Source organism: Myxocyprinus asiaticus, chromosome 41, assembly GCF_019703515.2.
Source record: "Myxocyprinus asiaticus isolate MX2 ecotype Aquarium Trade chromosome 41, UBuf_Myxa_2, whole genome shotgun sequence".
In the NCBI taxonomy this organism is placed as follows: domain Eukaryota; kingdom Metazoa; phylum Chordata; class Actinopteri; order Cypriniformes; family Catostomidae; genus Myxocyprinus; species Myxocyprinus asiaticus.
The window spans coordinates 16943624-16966149 of record NC_059384.1 but is presented as its reverse complement, the minus strand read 5'-3'; the positions used below and the strand labels follow the sequence as shown (position 1 = coordinate 16966149).

General features: G+C 36.5%; 1 protein-coding gene across 2 annotated transcripts in view; it reads right to left on the bottom strand.

The window, feature by feature from the left end:
- The window catches only part of LOC127432062 (mitogen-activated protein kinase kinase kinase 3-like), a 68233-nt gene that overhangs the window by 38330 nt on the left and 7377 nt on the right, over positions 1-22526 (bottom strand). The window contains exons 2-4 of one of the 2 annotated variants that reach the window (XM_051682852.1): positions 11126-11209; positions 8904-8948; positions 2335-2450 (exon numbers count right to left, since the gene is read on the bottom strand). In XM_051682852.1, coding sequence (XP_051538812.1) covers positions 2335-2450; positions 8904-8948; positions 11126-11144 — 180 coding nt within the window. In that variant the 5' untranslated portion in view covers positions 11145-11209. Of the gene's footprint in view, positions 1-2334; positions 2451-2578; positions 2598-8903; positions 8949-11125; positions 11210-22526 lie in introns of those variants that run through there. The other variant, XM_051682853.1, reaches the window with a different exon arrangement.

Here is a 22526-nt window from a genome sequence, read left to right as displayed (position 1 = left end):
AAAAGCCAACTTTCACTTGTTTATCTGAATAATATCATGTGAAATGATAAAAATGTGAAAGCCTTTATGAAGATTCAAGAGTTTATATCTGTGCATTACCCTCATGCCTTCAGAACTGGTTTCTATGTAAGCTCCGGGTGAGAGCAAATATTTTTGCAGTTCTTTTTTTAAATTTAAAAAGATTTTTAAATCTTTTTCATTTTTTATTAATGCATATCGTTCATTTCATTTTTCCCAAAAGAAAAGCATAGTTTGTTGGTAATGTTTGTGTATAAAAAAAAAATACATTTTACCTATGTATCATCAGTGTTATTTTTAACATGCATTTTAATTTACGAGTAATTGGGTATTAGTTTTTTTGTGGGTTAGAGTACCCAACTACAATTACTAGAAAATTCCTATGCCTAGTTCAGATTTAAAAAACCTAAACGGATTTGAGTCAAATCTGATTTTTTCTGCCTGTGTGAACAGCCTAAGAGTTCTCAAATTTTTTGACCAATGAATTTCTGTGACTTTTCCATAACCTTTCTAGTTGATCATGATTCTTTCTCCAACAATTCTGAATTAATTTTCAAAAATGCAATTCAAACCACAGCAGTGCAGTGGCACTTATGTGCATGCCAGAGACAGAGTGAGATGCTAAAAACAAATGGTCAGACACGAAAATACTAAAGCTAAGCGCACACTATAAAACTGATACAGACTGGATATATTGACCAAACGACCATCGAACCCCGCTGAAACTACGATCCTGAAATTCATTCACAAAGTCAAGCACATAGAAACGGGACAGTTTATTCATGATAACAAGTCAACAAACAACATGAAAGACGGGCTTACAACCGTTATTGCACTGATTTGCACAGAAAAGGAAAACAGCTGAAAATAATAATTAATTATGTTTTTATTTTCTAATTATTTTTTGCCTCCTGCTTTCCAATGCTTTTCTCTCCTCTTGCGCTCTCTATTTCTTTGGCTGTTGCTCATTGCCAGTTTCTCGCTCGTCGGAACAGTGTGCATAAGAGATGCTTGACTGATTTCTTAAACAGCAACCCCGTTATTTGTATATTATCACATGTCGTGTGAAAAATCACTAGAGTATTCTTACAGAAGCAGATATCTTGTGAAGCCATCTTGGAGCAGCAACTGATAGTTGTGGTTATAGTTTTAGGCTAGGGATCAATTAATTTTAAATGAATAATTTAATACTATTTAATACTGAGTGTGTGTACTGATAAATAAATTGGAGGACAAGATGCATTGTGATGCAATGAGAATCGTTTTTTGTAATCGAATCGTTACCTTTTGAATCATAATCGAATCGTAAGAACAGTGAAGATCTACATCTCTAGTGAGTTTCCATTTGTATGTCAGGTACCAATTTTTTTAATTAATAGATTTAAACAATTATACTTATTAGTGTACAAATTCCTTTAATAAGACCCTTAACAGACAAACTAATGTTATCACGCTGGCTTGCAGGCAAGTTTTACTCTACACACTGGCTCTCCCTTGAGACAACACAGTGGCTTCAACTGCTGAGGATAATGAACAGTCTGAATAATACAGTTTACACTGATACTGTTGACACTGTGATGTCATCTCCATTATGAATACAGTCTGAGAATCAGAAATGAGAATTCTGCCAGTTTATGTGTTTTACGTGTGTCTTCATTATGCATGTGTTTTTACCTGCCAAGACTACCTGCGAGTTGCTCTTATTTTGGATGGTTGTTGATGTGTTTCTAGTTGGGAAAGTTGCTGCTGGCACTAAGAGTTCATGCCAGCCATTTATCCTGAAAACTGACTTGTATCCTGTGTGGAGTGACAGCACTGTAGTGAAAATTTAGGCACTGAAAAAAACTAGAGGGATACTGTGGCTTATGTTGTACACAGGGGCCGGATGTTAAATGTTTTAGTGGTCAGCTGTATCCTGTTTGAGACTGCATCTTAAAAAGAAGCTATGGGATTATTTCAGGTCAAGTGGAAGGTTACCTTAAGCCTACTGAGCAATGCAGTAAATGTTTTTGTTGTTGCTTTTCTTACCTCTTTGAGATTTTTGCTGGTTTAGTATTAAAGATGACAAAAAAGAAGGTTAAACTGTAAAACCCTTAATTTTGTCTAACCATCGAGCTGGTTTTTAACACAAGAACGCCTCCTAAGAAGCAGGTTAAATCGTAGTCAGTAGAACCCAAAACAAGCCTGATTATTCATGGCTTACATCAGACAAATTAGTCAACTAGTTATTCAGGCAACTCCTTTGAAAATATGTAGATTTGTAGCACATCCCTGGTTGCTTTTAAGTGGTGTATTGTGGGTTATGTAGCTAATTACCTGTCTGTAGGCTTGGGTCCTGCTCTTGGGCTTGTTGGTGTTGTTGCTCTTGAGCTGGTAACAGAAGCGTAAAGCTGCCAGGTCCTTCATAATGGAGTTGAGCGCCTCTTCGTCATCTGGAACACACAAAGAGCAATTTATGCTGCTGTTTATGACTAGAGAGTCACAAACAAATAGATGGCTGCCAAATGATACTTGTTGATGGGAGTGTAATGACACAACAAAGTTTAACCAAAAGACTCACTTTTTCATCTATTGTGTTGATTTGACACCTGCATCCCCAAACTAGAATTTAATAGCACAAACAGTGCAGGATACAATTAGGGTTAGGCATTTGCTCAAAGTGTGAGCAATAGTAATACTTCTGCTTGCCTTACCAAGTACTACATAAATATAATTAGACTATTATTTGAGATCATTGCACTGAAAAAAATTCTGCTCAACTTCATGTTAACAGGTCCCAGAGAAGTCTAAAATCAGCATCTATTTTTAGGCAATGCCATATTTAGAGCAAAGTGCAAATGAGGTGTCTTACGATCAATGTGATGGAATCGCACAATGTGCAAGCTGTACATTTATATCTAGCTCTGATGTTCATTAGTGTGAAAATTTGAATACCACAAAGTCATTCAAAACAACAGAAATATAGTCATTTAAAAAAATAATTGACATTGATAAACTGTGCACACAGTGTCTCAGCATTCCACTGTGGTGTGGTACACAAACCCGACCACTATTTCCTTTTTAGATTCTCTGAGAGATTTTCCATGGCTGCAGACACAGACAAACCCCTGTCATATTTCCATAACATCACTGGTGTACTTGTCTTTGAAGTGAGCTCTCTGGTGCAGCCCACTGATGTAAACCAACAGACCACACAGACTATAGTTCCCACAAAAAAAAAAAAAAGAAAAATTCTCTCATCATTGTTTTCTTAATTAAGATGGAAATAAATGCATTTTGACAGGAAAAGAAGTATATATAGTGTCACGATTAATCACGATTAACTACAAAAAATTATGCCATTAAACGCGATTAAACATTTTAATCGACTGACAGCACTAAAAATAAAACATATGGCTGTTAAACACACAATAATATCCAAAGATTGACAGTGATGTTGCACTTATGAGACTGCAGGTACCTGCCACTGGGAAACAGACACTAGAGGGTGATTTTGGCGTACGTAGATTTACATGCTGGGCTCTTGCACAAGCGGCTGTATTTGATGCCTCGGGAGTGAGAACGGGTTGCAAATACATAACTATAATAAAACTATAATATAAACAGCACCAGCAGCCCACAAACTCATTGTTACCTTCCATCAAAAGGGAAATGGGAAGCAATCATGAAAATAGGCGTGTCAAACGTTAACACATCAAGGAGCCCCAATGGACCCAATTAAGCACGTCTGGTAATTACAGTCTAAGTGGAAGGTCATTCACCTCTGCTGTATCGTGGGGAGGGAGACGCAGAGGAAGAGATGAGAACTCCTGTTAATCTCAGGTTCATACAGCACTTTAATGCTAATCAATCGCTCTATTTATTATTTCAGAAATGAATCCATTTGTTAGTCATTTTAAATTTGGTGAGTCTGTTTGGATTCATCCAGCAATATGATGATTATAAGTAATTCTAAAATCATGTAAATCAGCCCCATTTCTTTTCATTTATCTTTACCTGTACCTGTTTACTCAATGAACACCCTGCCTTTCTTAATCACAGTAATTCATCTTTATTAAAAAATGTAGCCTGGAGAAATGTGCCGAGACTCTTGGGTGCCGTTTTTAAACAACCTACGGATCTGCTTTTGCAATCATAATTATTGACAAATCATCAAGAAAAAGCTAGTCTCACCTTAAAGGAAAAGTTCACACAAAAATGAAAATTCTGCAGAAGATGTTTTGCAGAATGTCCAGAATGCTAATTTTCATAAGAGTGACTTGGATTGTCAAGCTCTAAAAATGAAAAACACGAATCAATACGACATAAGTAAGATAAGATTTGGGGGCTATATTTAAAACCTTCTGAAGTCTTACGAAAAGGATGAAATTTAAGTTGAAAATCTCCCCTCCACCGTAGCTCTCGCATGTCATTCAATTCAAATATGGCACATCGCAATGCATCGTGTCAGGTTTGATGTCAATGACGAGACACGCAAAAACCATATGATATCATGACGTCAAAGCAGGCACGTTGCATCTTGATGTGCCATATCTGAATTGAATGAGTTTTGAGACCTATGGCAGAGTGGATGATTTTCCACAAATAAGACGCAAATAAGAATTTCTTCACACAAACCTAGATTGGAATATAGTGCACATGCCATTTGGAATACTTTTTGTGATTTTTGGAGCCCGACATCCCCAGTCCCCATTTATTTTAGTCATGTGGAAAATAACACTCTGGATATTATTTTGTGTTCCATGAAAGTAAGAAAGTAACACTAATTTGGAACAACTTGAGGATAAATAAATGACAGAATTTTAATTTTCGTGTGAACTATCCCTTTAAAGCACTAAATGAGCTAACGACTGCTATTACTGGCTGGTGTTAAACCCAGATTTTCAACTAGTAAATGTGGGTCAAGGAGCAGTCATGTATTTGAGTTTTTTGCATCCCTGAGGAGGCAGGGGGGAATTTTCAGGCAGAGAAGTGCTGGGGAAGGCAGATCGAGTCTGGGGGAGTGTTTGATTCTTACACAAGTGAAAATCTCAAAAGTCAGTGCTTTTTTACAGTATAGTGTTCCCATCACTATACTGGAGCATTAGGACCCACACAGACCACAGGGTGAGCACCCCCTGCTGGCATCCTTAATACCACTTCCAACAGCAACCTTAGTTTTCTCCAATAGGTCTCCCATCCAAGTACTGGCCAGGCTCAAACCTGCTTAGCTTCAATGGGCAACCAGGCGAGAGCAGCAGGGTGATAAGGCTGCTAACTAGTTAGTACAATAGCCAGTTGGCCAGTAACATTATTAGGAACTGCCATTTACGACTGAATATTTTTAAGTGGCAACTCGTGCATCTTCTAAGGACTTTTACCACAGTAGAAAATTTACCATGTGAAGTTTGTATAAATGTTTATATATAAACTCCTTGTGGCGACCCATATATGGAATACTCCTCACATTAAGCTACCAAAACTAATATATTTGGGGGGAAAAATCCCAATATGTCTTTTTACATTTTTCTGAGAAACAGCGGCTTACTTGTATGTGATCATTTAATAAAAATAATGCAAAATAATTGTTTTATTGCTGTTAAATTCACTCACCATTGGCAAGTGTGGCAAAAAGTGAAAACAAAATTTCACAATTTAACCCAAAACTGCCAGTGCAGCATCTTTAATGACTTTTGATAATCATGACAGAGTGCTGCTTTCCCTTGAACCTTATCCCCCGCAGAGCACCTGGCAAAAGTTCTGTCGAAATCCGTCACGCACTTCACGCTCAGGTTAGAAAAAATAAGTCATGAGTAAATGTCAAACCCTTAACTGTGTATTACACAATGTGAGTTCAGCGCTTATTGAATGCTGGCATACTCCCTTTATTCAGTACACAGAAGAGTAACTGATAAGCTAGTTGCACTAGCCTTGCTCAACCACACCTGCACACCCAAATGCTTGAACACAGACAGATAATGTGTGCAGTTAAGCTATGGTTTATTAATCACAAAGACCTGATTTCATCTTATCGTTAAATGAAACAAATATTACAGCAATGCAGAACACCTCCGTCTGCTGTGAGCATTGGATCTTGTAAGTCTTCCATCTACCCATGCAGTGCAGGAGTGAGAAACTACACAAACTACACACAGCACCAGTGAAATTATGTCAGATTCATTAAACAGTTTAGAAAAAATAAATAGAATAAAATACAATAGAAAAGAATACATAGAACAGAATAGAATAGAGTACAAAGAACAGAATATAATGGAGTTATAGGTTAGAGCAGAATATACATAATAGAATAGAATAGATTATACAGAACAGAATAGAGCATACAGATTAGAATAGAGTATACAGTTCTGATTAAGAGCACACAGAATAGAACAGAATAGAATACAACAGAATTAGGGTTCCCACACTTTTAGAGCAATTAATTTTGATTTCTTTTCTTGTTGTTTGTGAATACTGTACAAGGACTTATAGAAGTCCATTTTTAGAGATTATGCTTACAAAGAGCAATTTTTGTCTGATAAAATATTTTAAAATAACTAGAAAACATCTATATTTGTTATATTAATTATATTAACATTCTATAACTTTTTCATGATTTTACAAGGTTTTATAAATGTTCATGAATTTTCCGGGCCTGGAAATCACAATTTTAAAATTACCTGAATGTCCAGGTTTCCATGAACACAGGCACCCTGCAGAATAGAATAGAATGGAATAGCAAGCACAAATACCTGCCTGCTCTAAATTTGTTACTTTGTGATTTGAGTTTTGAGCTTTTGTATCTTCTGTACATAGTGTAAAGGAAAGTTACAGTGGGTGTGATGCAATGGTAAGAGCTCTGCCTGACTTCATACTGCAATGGCAGTCTGCCCAAAATCTGACTGACCGGTCGAGTGACAATGTTTCTATTATCTTCCTCTAAGGGCATTCAACTTGACATGATGCAAGTAATGAAAAGATATTAAGAACAAACCTATAAACAAAAAAAATCATACGCAATTCACAAACAGCACATTCTCAGACAGGAAGTAAGCCAGAGAAAATGTGATTTGAGAGCAGCCATTGGAGGAAACCTCATCTGTGACTTAACCCTTTCGTACGTACAATCAAACCGGTGTGATCTGCATTCAAACTGCTGTTTACCAGCAGAAGAGGGACTGAAGCGGTTGTCATATTGAACCAGCTGCTCAAATAGTCTTTTCAACATCAGAATATCTTTACTATATCAATCACTAAATAAAAGTTTAAAGCCATACCGTCGGAGCGCACTGTTTTGATGCAGCGATGCGGCCATGTTTTCTGACGTCAAACAAAGAATATACAAACTAGTCAATCCGCCTTCTCCCATTCTGTCCGTCACTCATTCTAACCACTTCCGGACTCAGAATCCCATGTTGCGTCGCATGTAAACAATATGGCGGCATGCATAGCCGGCAAGCGCATTCGCGATCGCATCTTATCTATCATAATCAATCATTATAAACATCTAAAAACCACATTATATGTTTGATAATATGTAATATGACCTTCAGTGCACCTGCTGTGACAATCTGTCCTTCAGTGCATCTGCTGTGAAGTGTAAGTAAAGATTTTTTTTTTACTACACCACGCATTAAAGAACACGCTGGGAGGGTCTTTCGTACAGGAGAAATTCAAGTGTGAAATGTTAAAGGTAAACAACCACTTCAATCCATTTAGCCACAAAACACAAGGACAGAGGATACAGATGAAGGAAAAAAGACTAAAGTTTAAAGACTAAAGGAAATCAAAATTGACCCTGTTTATCCATTTTAGCTCTGAAGGTGTTTTTAAAGATCTCCTGTTTCAGTGGCATGGCCAAAATTAAAGGCTTATAACTCTACAAAAAAACCAAAGAGGCACCACGCTCACGAGGTGGATTGTGGGATTGACAGTGGCGCTGAGCAAGCTGTTCCCTAGCGTTGTGAACGGCTTTAAACGAATTTCTTCTGCGGCAGTGGAAATGAATGCTCTCTCTCCAAAGCATGCAGACATGAGTAACGAGATCTCATTCAGTTCCATTCTGTGTCATTTGATCCATCATTAATTCCGTGTCATGTACTTGGCGGCATCTCCTGATGGCTATATGTAATTAAAGTAAACGATCCTCTCTGCCCATATTTGGATGACTTCCACCTCTGGTTGCAGCGATCTGAATCTTAATGCGTTTGGTTTAGCGTTCCATGACGCTGGACAACGTAATAGATCATTTCCGATGAAGTCATCTGATCCAGGTAAGCTAAAGTGTTTTTGGCCAGATAGCACATTATGTACTGTGTGCACATTGTACTATGTGTGGATTATCTAATGATCTATGCATCCGATTATGCTGTGTGGGCTCGTTTTAACAGGAATCCCCTCCTTTAAGTAATGGTATGCGATAATTTATGTTCTGTTTATTTTTTGTGAAATTATAAATGAAAACGAGGCTTATAAGTGACACCTGTTTACATGTAAGATGTCAAAGGCATATACTTAGCTATTACTCACTATATTTTTGTCTGTGAGTAAAAAAAACCTGGTTGTATTCTAATCTTTGAGAGCTTTCCAACAACACATGGCTATTTGATCAGTTTGATGCTTTTACTGATTACAATATTACGTACAGTGCAAAATTAATAATAAATGATCAAAACAGAACACTTCTGATTTGTCTGCAAATTTCAAAGCACTTGCTCAGTTTTAGTCATAATGCCTACATGCATTGTAAAGTATAGCTTCTAAGCTTTATAATGATAACTACTTTGTGTTGTGTTGGTAACTGTGCCACCACCTCATTAGTGTGGCCTTTGTTCACACCCTTTAGGATGCCTTGGTTTACAGTATCATATTTAGATAAATCTATGAAAGTAGGAAAAAAAATGGCAAACCTTGTGAGTTCTTGTGCTGTCCGGGTCCATTTTGGAGACCTCCATCTGTCAAAACATGCATACAATTTTAAAGAGTTGCTTATGACAGGTACCAGTACACTTAATTTAAACAACGAAAATCAGACAAACAATTTGTATTACATTTATATCACAAACCATGCAAACCAACCGCAACGAAACAAGTTTCAAGTGACAAATAATCAAAGTAGTTTGTCCACACTGAAAGCGAAAAAGCTGTACAATAGGTCAAAATCACAGCCAATGAGAATATATTTGATGTATAATATACAGTTATTCTCAGTTACCCAATGCAACACCACAGAAATATAACTAGATTTTATCACTTGCTGATTTGTCATATCTGAATTAAGACAGAGTCTGATTAAAATACTTTCAATGTCAAACATGCATTCAGGTCATATTATTCCAAGTGTGCATTAAAAACATTAATAACCACACTAACATTCACTGACTATGTTTCATCCAAGTTGTGATTTTATGCGAAAAACCATGATATCGCAAAAACAGCATGTTCAAAAGAACAAAATCGTCACTTCTGGAGAAATTGTAGACACTGTGACTCAGTTTAGAGCATGTAGACAAAACATTGCAAGAAACGTTGTCTCATGTCTGAGAGTGACAGCGCATCACACAGTTCTGGGAGCACTATGTGCATGCGTTCCTCCTTCCTTATGTCTTTGCCGTGAGGATCTATAATATATTTTTCAAAAGTGTCAATCAACCTGCTCTTTGGCATAGTTCAAGTTTGTTTTCGACTTATTTGCTCTCCAAACTCTATGCAGACTTTGGATTTTCTAGACACGGTTATTTTAGGATGACCAGAGCAACATTTTAGATGCGATGATTGGTCCGCTGGTTAGTCCAGTTATGAGTTATTGAGTCACATTACTTTTTTTGCTGTGCATCTTGTATTCCTAATAAATTTAATAGGAGTTTATTCGGTAAATGTGTTTCCATCATAGCGCATGCGCATTTCTTCCTAATTAATACATAAAGAAAAAAAAAACATTTTTGCACAACATTATGCTGCACAACAGAGCTTCACAGTATAAATGAAAACATTAATGACAAAAAACCTGATTACTTGTGGCACAAGGCTGCTACGGCTAAATCACAGTGTGCTGACATTCAGTACACTTGTTTTTGTGATATTGCTTACATGTAATAATAATTGTAATAATAATAATAATTATTATTATTATTATAAATAATAATAAAATTAATAATAAAACCATTTATTATTAAATTATTGCAATAAGTAGTATTATTGCTATTACTTTGAATACAATACAATAGTAATGTTTTTCTGTTATAATGTCTTACATTTCACGTATCCAATTAAAGAGAACTTTTATTTTGATGGACCTTTGAGTTCCTCCTGTGCTGAAATTCTTAGGAGCTGAGATCTCAGAGCAGCACCGGAGGAGTTCATGTGTGTTCACAGCTGCTCATACACTAAACACACTGCATTATGTGCATCACTTGTGATCTGTTTGTGTATGTGTGTGTATGTATGACAGATTGCATAGTGGTATTATAGATGTAAATTAGCAACAAGATGGTATCATACCATTTTATATATTTTTTTTGTATTGCAATATTTCGTCAGTACTGCGCAACCCTAACATGGATGGAAACCCAGCTACTGATAAATCTCAATACTTGGTTACACTTGTGACATGTGACCGCATATCCAGTGTTCTCAAACAACAAGAATAACTCAACATTTCCTCAGTTCTTAGTTCAGCTTTTCTTTGTGCATTCATACCGCTGTAAAATGTTGCATAGTCAATTAGGCGGAACTAAATGACACAATTAACCTTTTATGATGTAAATTTCAGCTCTGCAAGGATAATATGATTAGATTACTAGTTTTTAGTAGATTTCTGACACAATGCACATTTTAACTGTATCCAGTAGAAGCTTCTATAAGATGTGACGAGAAATTTCCACAGATGATAAAATTATCCGATTTTAATATATCGAAGTTTAATCAGTGATAACTGCAGAGGCATTTTGAACAACAAATTATCCCAGGATGGGCCAAGTTACAAATATGTTTAAACATGCTTCTGAAGCTGTGTTTCTTTTTTGCTTTGCTCTGAGGAACTGTTTACAGGAAGTGTGTATGCTGTGAGGGGAAAGAGAGCGTGTGAGAAAGGAAGAGAGAGAGGGAGCGAGAGAGAGATGGGACAGCTTACCCATGTTTACTGTCATCATCAGGAAGTGTCCCTATTGAACTCGAGCTTAACGCTCGACTCCTTTCATCAGGGAAAATCTTCACTCTGCAAACACAACATAAACAGAGGACTGAATTAGAGTCATAATTAACTTAAAATGCCAACAAACAGACAAAAATTGCAACAACAAAGAGTCCAAAACCCAGCCCTAACTGCAAGTTTCTGACAGCACTTAAAATTAGAGGAGATTTATGTAACATTTATGGTTCAGTTGTCTCCACCCTTACAATAACAGAAAAACGGTGCTATTGCAAAACTGACAGACACAGAACATGACAATATTAAAATAACAACACAGTGTAATAGGACTGTTAAATAAGTACATCGGCACTATCAATTTGCCTAAATTCAAAAGCATACTTAGTTGCACTTGCTAAGACAAGCATCTCTATTTCTATTGCTCATACTTAGGGTCAGAGATTTCAACAAACCTCTAAATATTATTATTAAACTTTGCCGCAGAACTCGTCCCACACCATTTGTGCTATGACGTAATGTAATTCTCTTTAAAAAGACAAGAGTGTAACAATATTTCAGTGGAAACAATGACACTCACTATTGTCCACAGACAGTGTGCTTCTGACTGCCAAAAGTGAATACAGCCATCATCTCCCATTAGCTGTCAGTCACGTCATTCTTCAGAAGAGAGAGACACTAGCGCTGTTGTCTTTGAAGAAGGAAAGCGACCTCTCACCCTTGAGACATTGTTAAGCCACAATGTGCAGGATAAAAGCCAAGAGAGCGCTAAAGGTAGCAACCACGGAGTGCTTCAAAGACGCTTTTAATGCCAGGCAGCGAATCTGTCACCAGCTTCCACAGGCTGATCTGAGAACAGTTTTTCATTTTCTGACACAAGAAAGGCAAGACAATGAAATCAATTCTTTCTCCATTTATAATTGTCAGCTTCACGCAACAATATCGGTGAGCCGCCTGGAGATGGTGTGGTAAAAGCTGTGCAAGCAAAGCGCAAAAGGGCCCCAAACTTGAGAGTGAGGTCACCTTATTACCAAATGATGGGTCGGAGGACAACAGTGCCAGCAAAAAGGTTACGAACATTTACACGGAAAACAACATCATTTTGAATATAGCTATAGAAATGATAGCAAGCATTCACCCCTACTTTTTCTTGGCTGCCTGTTCAAATTTGAGCCAAATATAGCAGCGGTAAAGTGGAGGAGCTGTTTCTCTTTTGATAGCTCTTGTGGTGATTATGTCAAAACCTCTCTGGAAACGATGAGTCTACAGTCTCTTGAGATAAACAGCAGTGGGACATGATTTCAAAAGCAGCTGCAGTTAAAAATAGGGATGCACTGATACCACTTTTTCTCTTCCGATCTGATTCCAATAGCGGAAATCTCAGTATCGGCCGATACCGATCCCAAGCCGATACCAGTGTTGTTTTTTGGCATAATCAGTTTAGAATATCTTTACATTATTGTGTGGAACTAATTGGGAGTACTCTTATATGTAAAGAAACACAAACCTCTAACTACACATTATTTCAATATAAATGTATAGCTTATTAAGAAAAACTTTGTTAACTAGTATACTGGATAATGTAACAGCAAAATTAACAGTAATTCCAGTCTTCAAGTCTTCAGTAGAAAAGAAACCAGTGTTTTATTTTTGCCCCTTTTTTCTTCTTTTTTTTTTTTTTTTTCAAAAAATGTTTCAACTTGCATCTGGACTTTAAAGGATTCAGATCTCTTTTTTGTTCAATTTAGTTGTAAGACATCAGCCAACTTTTCATTCACACTTATTTTTTGGAATCCATTCAACTTAAATATTGTTATAAATTGTAAACAAATACTAATGATGACAATAATAATAATTATTATTATAAATTGTTATTAATATTATTATTATTGACTTTTCATTTTAATTTTAAATTCAACAGTAATATATTTAAATCGTGCACTTTTTAAACCCTCACACTTTTATTTTGACATTCTAAACTCTCCAGGAAGTCCTGTATGTGTCTGTTTGTAGGCAAGTTCACAGTAGTTTAATTCGCTTATTATTCAAATTCTGCTAAAATGCACCTCCAGTGCCGTTCTAAATGCATATTATAAGTGAACCAAACTATTGAGCATCTACATCTGAGATGCTGTTCTTGAGTAGCGCTCAAATATTGCGCACCACTGTGAAGGCTAAAAATAGCCACAAGTGCATCAACAGCCTGTGCGTGAGTTTGTGTCAACAGAGCAGAACCATTCACTAACGCGCTGGTGCCGCGCATACAACATATTTACTTATTAAACACAGCCTTTTGTGATTCACAGAGCTATCGCACGTCTTCAAGTGGCTTTGAATAAAATGCACGAGTCATATGAACTGCTTTAATGGTGTTTTTATGGTTCTTTTATGTTATTTTTGGAGCTTGACAGTAACGAACATGACCAACACACAGTATCAGATTTGGATCAGGCTCATCGCACCGATACCCAATCCGTCTAAAAGCTTCAGTATCGGAGCCGATACCGATCCAGGTATCGGATCAGTGCATCCCTAGTTAAAAGGGGTTTATGGGTGGTTGACATGACAAGCTTTTGTGCAGAGTGTCATACTATAGCCAGTATTGTTAAATGGTACATGGAAGCTGTCTTAAATACATGTTTTAATTGTAAATCAAGTAATATGGTATGATATTGAGTGCCTTATTCCTTTAATAAAATGGTTAATACATAATAAAATGATTAACAACACAAATATAAGGACACATTTTCATTACATTTTTATTTTATTTACTAACAAAATGCATTAATTCCCATACTTCAGCTAGAAAATATAGTCCCTGACCATATAAACTAAGGTTAATAGTAGATGTCCACCAATATATCAGTTTTACCAGTTAACTGGTGCCAATAGTTGCTTTTTTTAACTATTTGTTTTTGGCAAAAACTTACGCTGGTAGTTTTTTTAATTCCCTCATCTGGTGAATATACAGGCTTCAAAAAGTTTAATTAAATGACTATTTACATATAGAGAGCATTGTTACTGAGCCAAGACTCTGTTATCAGCACTGTTTATGGATTAATTCACAGTTATTAATGTGAAATGTTATTAAAAAAAAGACACATTGACAAGCAATGAAAATTGACATTTGATAGCTGATGATCCTCTATTACTGAATGATGATATACTGTTGATTAATTACTGCTCATACAGTATTTATTAGCCCAATTGACAATGTTTACTTTATAGTGATTCTATTTTAATACATTGTAGATGATTGTAAGAGTGCATGTTTTGTTTCCCTTATGTATATGTATGAGCTGGATACACAGACATTTCAAAATAAGAGTCCCCTATGTATTTCGGGCTTGTATTTAATTAAAAGTCCTGTGTTATGCAACAAATCAGAATTTTTTTTTCTGGTTATTATTTGAATTTTGGTTGCACAACAAACACCCATCTGGGATTTCACTCAATTTGGACTCTTGTAGCCTCTATGTCTGTGCCTGTCACAGTAAGGAAAGACTAAGAAAATGTTTTAACATTTAATAACAAAATGTAAAAACTATTGGACGATTAATCGGTTATTAACCATTTCCACCACTTTAGTTATCGGTATTGGCAAAATCCACTATCGGTCGAGTTCTAGTTAATAGTTGATCCAAATAGTTCTGCAAAGATAGTGTTTTGCATCATAGCTGTTACTACAGTTTATACTGTGTATTTCAGCATGTCTGGAACATTGTATTGACCAATCAGCATCCAGGATTGGAACTATCTGCTTGAAATACAACTGTAAGTGCAGTACAACTGTACGATTTTCATCTCATGTTTGCTAAGAGTTTGTTTCTGAACTTTTCCTGCTCAAATGACAACCACCACTATCTGACTGCCACATCTGTTTATTCAAAGATAATGGATGGATAGAAAATTGAAGCGAAAGACCTTTCTAGAAAACAGTGTAAAGCCACAAATGGCTGAACTTGCAAATGCCAACATACCCTGTGTATTCAGGGTGAACTTTGTGCCCTTTACGTTTAGTTATAGAAAGTCTCATATAAAAGACTCTTTTAATAGAGCAAAGATTAAAAAAAGACAACTGAAAGGGGCAATTGCTTCTCAGACATTCCTTTAAGATGATACACACAGCTACTACTGGATTCCTGCTCAGTGGGAATCTAAACTCAGACACACCCCCTTTCCTGGTATTTCTTAAAGCATCTTTTTTAGTCTCTAAGCCTCATTCAAATGGCTTTTATCTTCCCCCCTTTGTTTCTAAAGCTTGCATGCTCCCTGAGTTTCTCCAGAAAAAGTAAGCAAGAGTGGGCTCCAGTCCTGACAGAAACACAAAACGTTTTGCTGTAAGTTTTCAGTAAGTTTCCAAGGCATATGCTCAATCCACATGAGCAGGGCAGAGCACCAAACAGTGTAAAGGCCATCAGAGCTAATGGCACACAAACCCGGTTACAAGATCCCAAAGCTCTGTGACGGCATAAGGGCATGAAAACTAAGCATGTGCACGGGTAATCGACTAATCGAGTAATCGTTCTGCACCAGCTTGTCGACTATGAAAAACACTACTCAAATATCACAAAAAGATTTTCCTTCACGCATTTGTCTGTCGTGAGCAACACTGAATTATGCTGTACTTTCCTTCTGAATCTCTCACCAAATCTCCCAGTTACAAATTATTTCACTGGGGAGCGCTGTGGATGTGTGATGTCACGGTTTTTGATTACAGAATGAGATATCATGGCATCTGTGCTTTCAAGCAAATCCAAGTGTGGCAATACTTGTAATATTTTGATTCTTATTGAAGTCATGCAAACGGTTCTTGTTGGAGTCATGCAAACCAACAAACAAGTCTGTTTTTATAGTGGAAAGAAAATGCGAAGCGGTACGAGAAACTCTGAAGCTTGTCAGATCGGAATGTATGTATATGAGTAAAATCTCTGAACACAAACAGAGTGCATTTTATAAAAAGCCAACTTTTACCACTTGTTTTTCTGAATAATATCACGTGAAATGATAAAAATGTGATAACATTTATGCAGACTCAGAGTTTATATATGTGCATTACTCTAATGCCGTAAGTATTTCTAAGCCACGGGTGAGTGCAAATGATTTTGCTGTTATTTTTAAATCTTTTTTTCTTTCATTTTTAATAATTCATATTTCATTTCTTTTTCTTTTTGGATTTAGTTGAATTTACCTTATTCTAAAACTGTTCTTGGGAACGTTTGTGAATAAAACAAAACATAAATTTCACATACGTGTCACTTGTTTTTTTAAACTTGCATTTTAATTTCTGAGAGGACTCCTTTTTGTGGGTTAGAGTAATCGAATACAAAATTACTAGAAAATGCCCATGATCTCTAATAAAAACAATTAGAAATGTATCTATGAGTCAAATAAACTTTTGGTTTTACCTTGCCACTTCATTTGTAACCCATGCTGCATGCCACAAGTAACTGCATACATTTTGTAAAGGGAGACAGTAGAAAATACCTGCCAAGAATATACAGGGGCAGGGGCCTGGGTAGCTCAGCGAGTATTGACGCTGACTACCACCCCTGGAGTCGCGAGTTCGAATCCAGGGTGTGCTGAGTGACTCCAGCCAGGTCTCCTAAGCAACCAAATTGGCCCGGTTGCTAGGGAGGGTAGAGTCACATGGGGTAACCTCCTCGTGGTCGCTATAATGTGTGGTTCTCGGTCTCGGTGGGGCGCGTGGTGAGTTGTGCGTGGATGCCGCGGAGAATAGGGTGAAGCCTCCACACGTGCTACTTCTCCACGGTAACGCGCTCAACAAGCCACGTGATGAAATGCATGGATTGACAGTCTCAGACACGGAGGCAACTGAGATTCGTCCTCCGCCACCTGGATTGAGGCAAGTCACTACGCCACCACGACGACTTAAGAGCGCATTGGGAACTGGGCATTCCAAATTGGGGAGAAAAAGGGAGAAAATCAAGAAGAAAAAAAAGAGAAAAGAAAAAAGAAAAAAGAATATACAGTGGCCTCGAAAAGATTTTGACACTTTAGCCACTCAGAAATTTCTAATCGTACAGAAATCAAAATTTCGAAGTATTCAAGTAGGAATATGCAAACATATGATGAATGACATTTTCACAGAACTAACTTCCCTTTTAGAAATTTTAGCAAATAAAATTACTGCCTTCAAGTGGACCTGGAAAGCTCCTACCTCCGAGTTGGGCATTCATTACTACGAAATGTCATACATTCAAATGGGAAACAAAATACAGAAGAAGCCAAACTATATAATAAACAAACAAATACACAATAAACAATGGCAAAATCTCTGTTTCTGTTGTACCAGTGAATAAACCTGCATCACTTATACACAACATATATGATTTATTAATGCATGGTATCAAACAAATTATTTTTTAATTTGCTTAAAACAAACTGCAAAGGGTGAGTCGACTGTAATATATACAACAAATTAATATTATTGAAATAAAATACAGAATTTTAAATAATTTTCCATCATCTTTAATGTCGACAAGCCCCTTCCAACTTCCCACTGTAAATACGACTTCACTTGGTCATTCAGGTGTTCGGAACTTGTAATTACGATATTTCCAAATCCACTTGAAGGGCAAAAATTACCAAATGGTTCCAAGGTAGTTTATAGTGGAGATATGAAGTCAGTACCCCTCATGTTCACACAGGTTTCTTAGCAGAGTAACCGCAGGTATAGTTCATTTCATTAACTATGGACATTACTCTAGTTTGACAACCACAAGGTGTTCCAAAAATGTTTGGTTTAAGAAAAAAAAAAAAAAATGAACAAACTTCTTTCTGTGAAATGTTTTGCTTGAAAGGCGTGCTTGTGTTATCTTTCTTTAGAATAAATTCCACTTGGTTTGCTATTTTTTTATGTATTTTTTTGATTGAGACATTCATACATTTTTAAGTGTTTTTTTAAAGTTTCCAAACACTTTTTGGGGCCACTGTATGGAAAAGTTTTAAGAACTGGGGCTTCACAGGTGCAAGACACAAATACATCTTTGCTTATTGACTAGATTACTTGAACTGAGATTACGTGCACAAAGCGGCTCACTAGTTTTCAGTTATATGAATTTAAAATGTGCCGTAGTTGCCTAGTTCCTGAAACTCAACTTAAAATGAGTGTTCGGAAGAAGATTTTAAACTGATATTGTTAGAGACAGAAGAAGAAATATTCAGAACATTACTGTGTACAGCGTCTTCAAAAATTCAGTGGAAAAACAGTTTTCAAAGCTTTGATTCAGCCCAAACCGATCTGAGAAAGCAGTGACTGGTAAACACTAGCGCATTTCACTGTTTCTCCTCACACCGAGGTCTGTAGCAGACATTTAACCACAGATCAGCTTGAACTGCGAATAACAGAAGGTTGAAGGAGACTAGTAGGTACCAGCACTCTTTGAATGAAACTACACACTTCAAACATGACAATGCTCCATGTGTGAAAGAGGAAAAAGAGAAACCTGACAAACGCATGCATTAAAATTAATAAAATATGTGTAGTGTCGTTTAATATATTTTAGCTCAATTTGACATTAAAACTGCTTTATTCTGTTCTAAATGATTTTTAAAACCTGGTCAGAGTAAGAAAATGGCTAATGTGTTTATAAATCAATCCATCTGGGACCTTAAACCGAAGTAAAATCATTTGCAATTGCTGTATGGTGGAATTAATCGTTGAAGTTCAACAGCTATGAAATATCATCAATGAATGAAACATGCGTTAATGAGATGGCCAGACTGCTGCAGGTTATATATGTTTGATTGTATTATTCAGTAGCTGAGTGTAGCTACATTTGAAAAGGGAAAAAAAAAATATTTCAAGGAACATTTCAGCCAATTATAAATTTGAGATCATTCATGTTAATGCCAAAAACATGATTTATTGTTTTAATCAACTGACAGCCCTAAAAAGAAACAATCTGTATTCCCATCAATAAACCTCTGCATGTAGGTGTGCTGAATGCTGTAACCAGAAATGCCTGAGCTGCACTAGAATGTGGAAGCAGTTGAGCAAGTAGTCCATTAAGATGGATAAGTTATCAATCAATGTATCAACATCTAAAAGCATTTACTGTCTCTTCTTTTCAATGTAAGAGCACTGCATTGTAGGCATACTAGGAGGGATACTGTCATCTCTTCAAGTTGCCATCTCAAAATCCATTTAAAACGTAACGTACACGTACACATTGACCTTGCGGCTGCCATAAACACATTTGAGAGCCGAGGGACTGACGTGCTGCCAAAAAACAGGTGGCTCTCCAACATGGCGTCGGGTATCTCGCTAAACCCCTTTGCCTTCACTGCGTCTGGCACCAACCGCCAGCTCTCCAGCCCATCTGCTCGGTCACTCCACACAGCATGCTAGCGGCCTGCTTACCCAGGCGCCCACCACACAACCTGCCAATAATACCACACACGCTTTATGCCAGCAGAAAGAGACAGCGTCTAACATTGTTAAACTGCTGTTTACTCTTTAAAAAAGCTGAAAAATCCAGCGCAGCTTGGCTTGATTCGACAATGATCTAAGATTTTTTTTAAAGTATCAGCATATGGGATATGGATGAAAGAGCACAGCAGGAAACCAAACATTTGATTAAAAGTAGTTCAATTTGTTCAGTTTAGCTACACTATCAGAGTAATATAGTTGTTCTTAAATGGAGGGTTGCGACTCAAAAAGGGTCGCAATACTTATCTTATGTTATTGCCGTTAAAGGCTCTACATCCAGTCAGAAACAAAGGCCGTTCATCTGTCACTCAGCACTTTTATGTGCACTTTAAAAGTTCGATAACACTTTCATTGAAGCCCTAATTTAAAATGCACTGTAAAGGCATTATAATGCTTTAGTAATTTCTCATAATACACCTTATAATATGTTATAACTTCTCATAAATAATTGTAACCACAATTATTTTACATTACACTTTATGTAAAATTCAATGTAAAGTTTGAGATATTACGAAAAACACATGTAAAGCTACAAGGTTAAAATATATCAGAAACTCTAAATATGTAATGATGATCACACATGTAGCCAAACTTCTTGGGTGTTGTAATGAATATACAGTATGTTACACATTTATGCTATGGCTGTTTATAAGAAGATATTGCTTTTGTAACCATTTAAAGCAGGCAAAGACCACTTATGATCACGTCATAAAGCCTTTTGACTGTTTACACTATGCTGCTTTTGCATGACAGCACTTATACGATTAATTTTAATAACTTCTGCTGTGTTAAAATTGGATGTTGCTTGATTTATAATGCATTATACTCTAAGGTTTAACTATGAATAGGGTAAGTCTTATAATGTATTATAACTGTAGTTATATTTATTTATAAGAAGTTATAACTTATTATAAGGTGCATTATGAGACATTATGAATTGCGTATAATGCATTTTCAGCTTCGTCCAGCAAATAGGCTATACATGTTATTCGGACTGCAAGTGGCCCTGACGTTGTGCATACACTCCAAAAGACAGAAATTATGCAAATTTAACACTAGGGGTGGGTAAAAAGAACGTTTTTTCAGATGCATCGCAATCCTCATTTGTACAGTCTCAATTTATCGATTCTTAAATCCCAAGATCGATCTTTCACTCTATGTGGCAACCCTCTATAATGCAAGTAAATCACTTGCATGTGCAACCAAATTTCACGCTATGCGACTAAAAATGTCTATGATTAGCCACTGGCTAGTACATTTTCAGTTTTTACTCACCAGTGATTGAGTAGTATAGTGAAAAAGAAATTATTAGCAGTGAGGTCCTTTCACGGTGTATTGAGAGTAAAAGTTTGGTTTGACTCGTCCCATGTGTCCAAAGACAAGATCCATGGATCTATATGTCATTGAATAATGTCTCTTTTAATACCCTTTCTGTTTTTTACAGTCAGTTGTTGATTAAAAAAAAAAAAAAAAGAAAATTTCATTCTAATCACACATGGATGCGCTTAAGTATTTACGCACGTCTTCCTTCGTTATACGCGCTCACAGGCTAAAGCCCCTAGTCTTAAAGAGACAGTACAGATTAAGAATGTGTTCTACATTTTAATGTAAATACTTTTAAATAGTACAAATTATGCCAGTAAACAATAAAAATGTAACAAAAATATATAGTACATGCAACATAATATATGCATTTCAAGACATTAATTGATGGAAAATTTTTCACAAACTAAAATGTGACCAATTTGATAAAAAACGAATGATAAAATGACAAATAAATTAAAAATGATTAATTACAATTAATTAAAAAATAAACATTTATATTTTCAAATTGTACCTAGAAGGGTTGTCTAGAAGGTTCCTTTATAATTAAGAGCATTAGCTGAGAGAGAATTTCTTTTATACGTAAGCAAAATGGACACTGTAACAGAAATATACCCACATGAATCGATATTGAATCGAATCGCTATATCGGAAACGAATCGAATTGAATCAAGAGCTTGTGAACCGGAATCGTTTCAAATCGGGAAATCTGTATCAATACCCAGCCCAATTTAACACTTCCTCAGCTGGCGTTCTTCCCTCAAATATTCCATTACATATTGTGTCATGTATACTTGGAAAGAAAGAGTAAGACTGTAGCTCAACTATGCAAAGCCCTGCTGTAGCTCGATTATAACTGTGCGTGTAAACGTACTGAATTACAAGAAGGTAACCACATAAGGCTAATACCAACATTGACATGTTGCGTGACATGACCTTATCCTCAACGAAAACCACAAACAAATCTATGCAATGTAAAAGATAATATGAGACAACATTAAATACAGGTTACATTGTGGTGGTGTGTTGGGTCGCCCCTTGATGTCCAAGATCAAATCGGGGTCCTGAATTAAAACCAGTTTAGAACCTCTGCTGTATTAGACCCGAGGAACTATTCAGGATGTCTGACATTCACTGCTTCACCTATAAGGGTGGACATTTGGCAGGAATTAAGCCAGCCTTCATGGTCCATTCTCTCTAGTATATTACATCACCCCTCCAAATAAAGTGAAATCAAGGTGAGCTGGATTGGAGGGTTTTTCCCACTTTTATGACTTGTGAGGATAACTCAACAGCTGCATTTCCTAATGACTCACGAAAAGCTTCTCCCTTTACAAAAACTTGTTCATTGTATTTGAACACATCATGAAACCGCATCAATTTGCAATGCCACAGGAATAGGGATGGCATAGCCTACAGTCAGCATAGTTGCATGCAATACAATGCAAACCATGGATAGTTATCTCTCAGGTCTCCTGACATTAGTTCTTTATTGTCAAAGAATGATGTCATTTAACTGGGTGGTTCGGAGTAAAAAAATATCAATGACCATATAAAATGTCAATGACCATATACTGTCTGACAGTAAGTCTAAAGCAAACTGTGTGG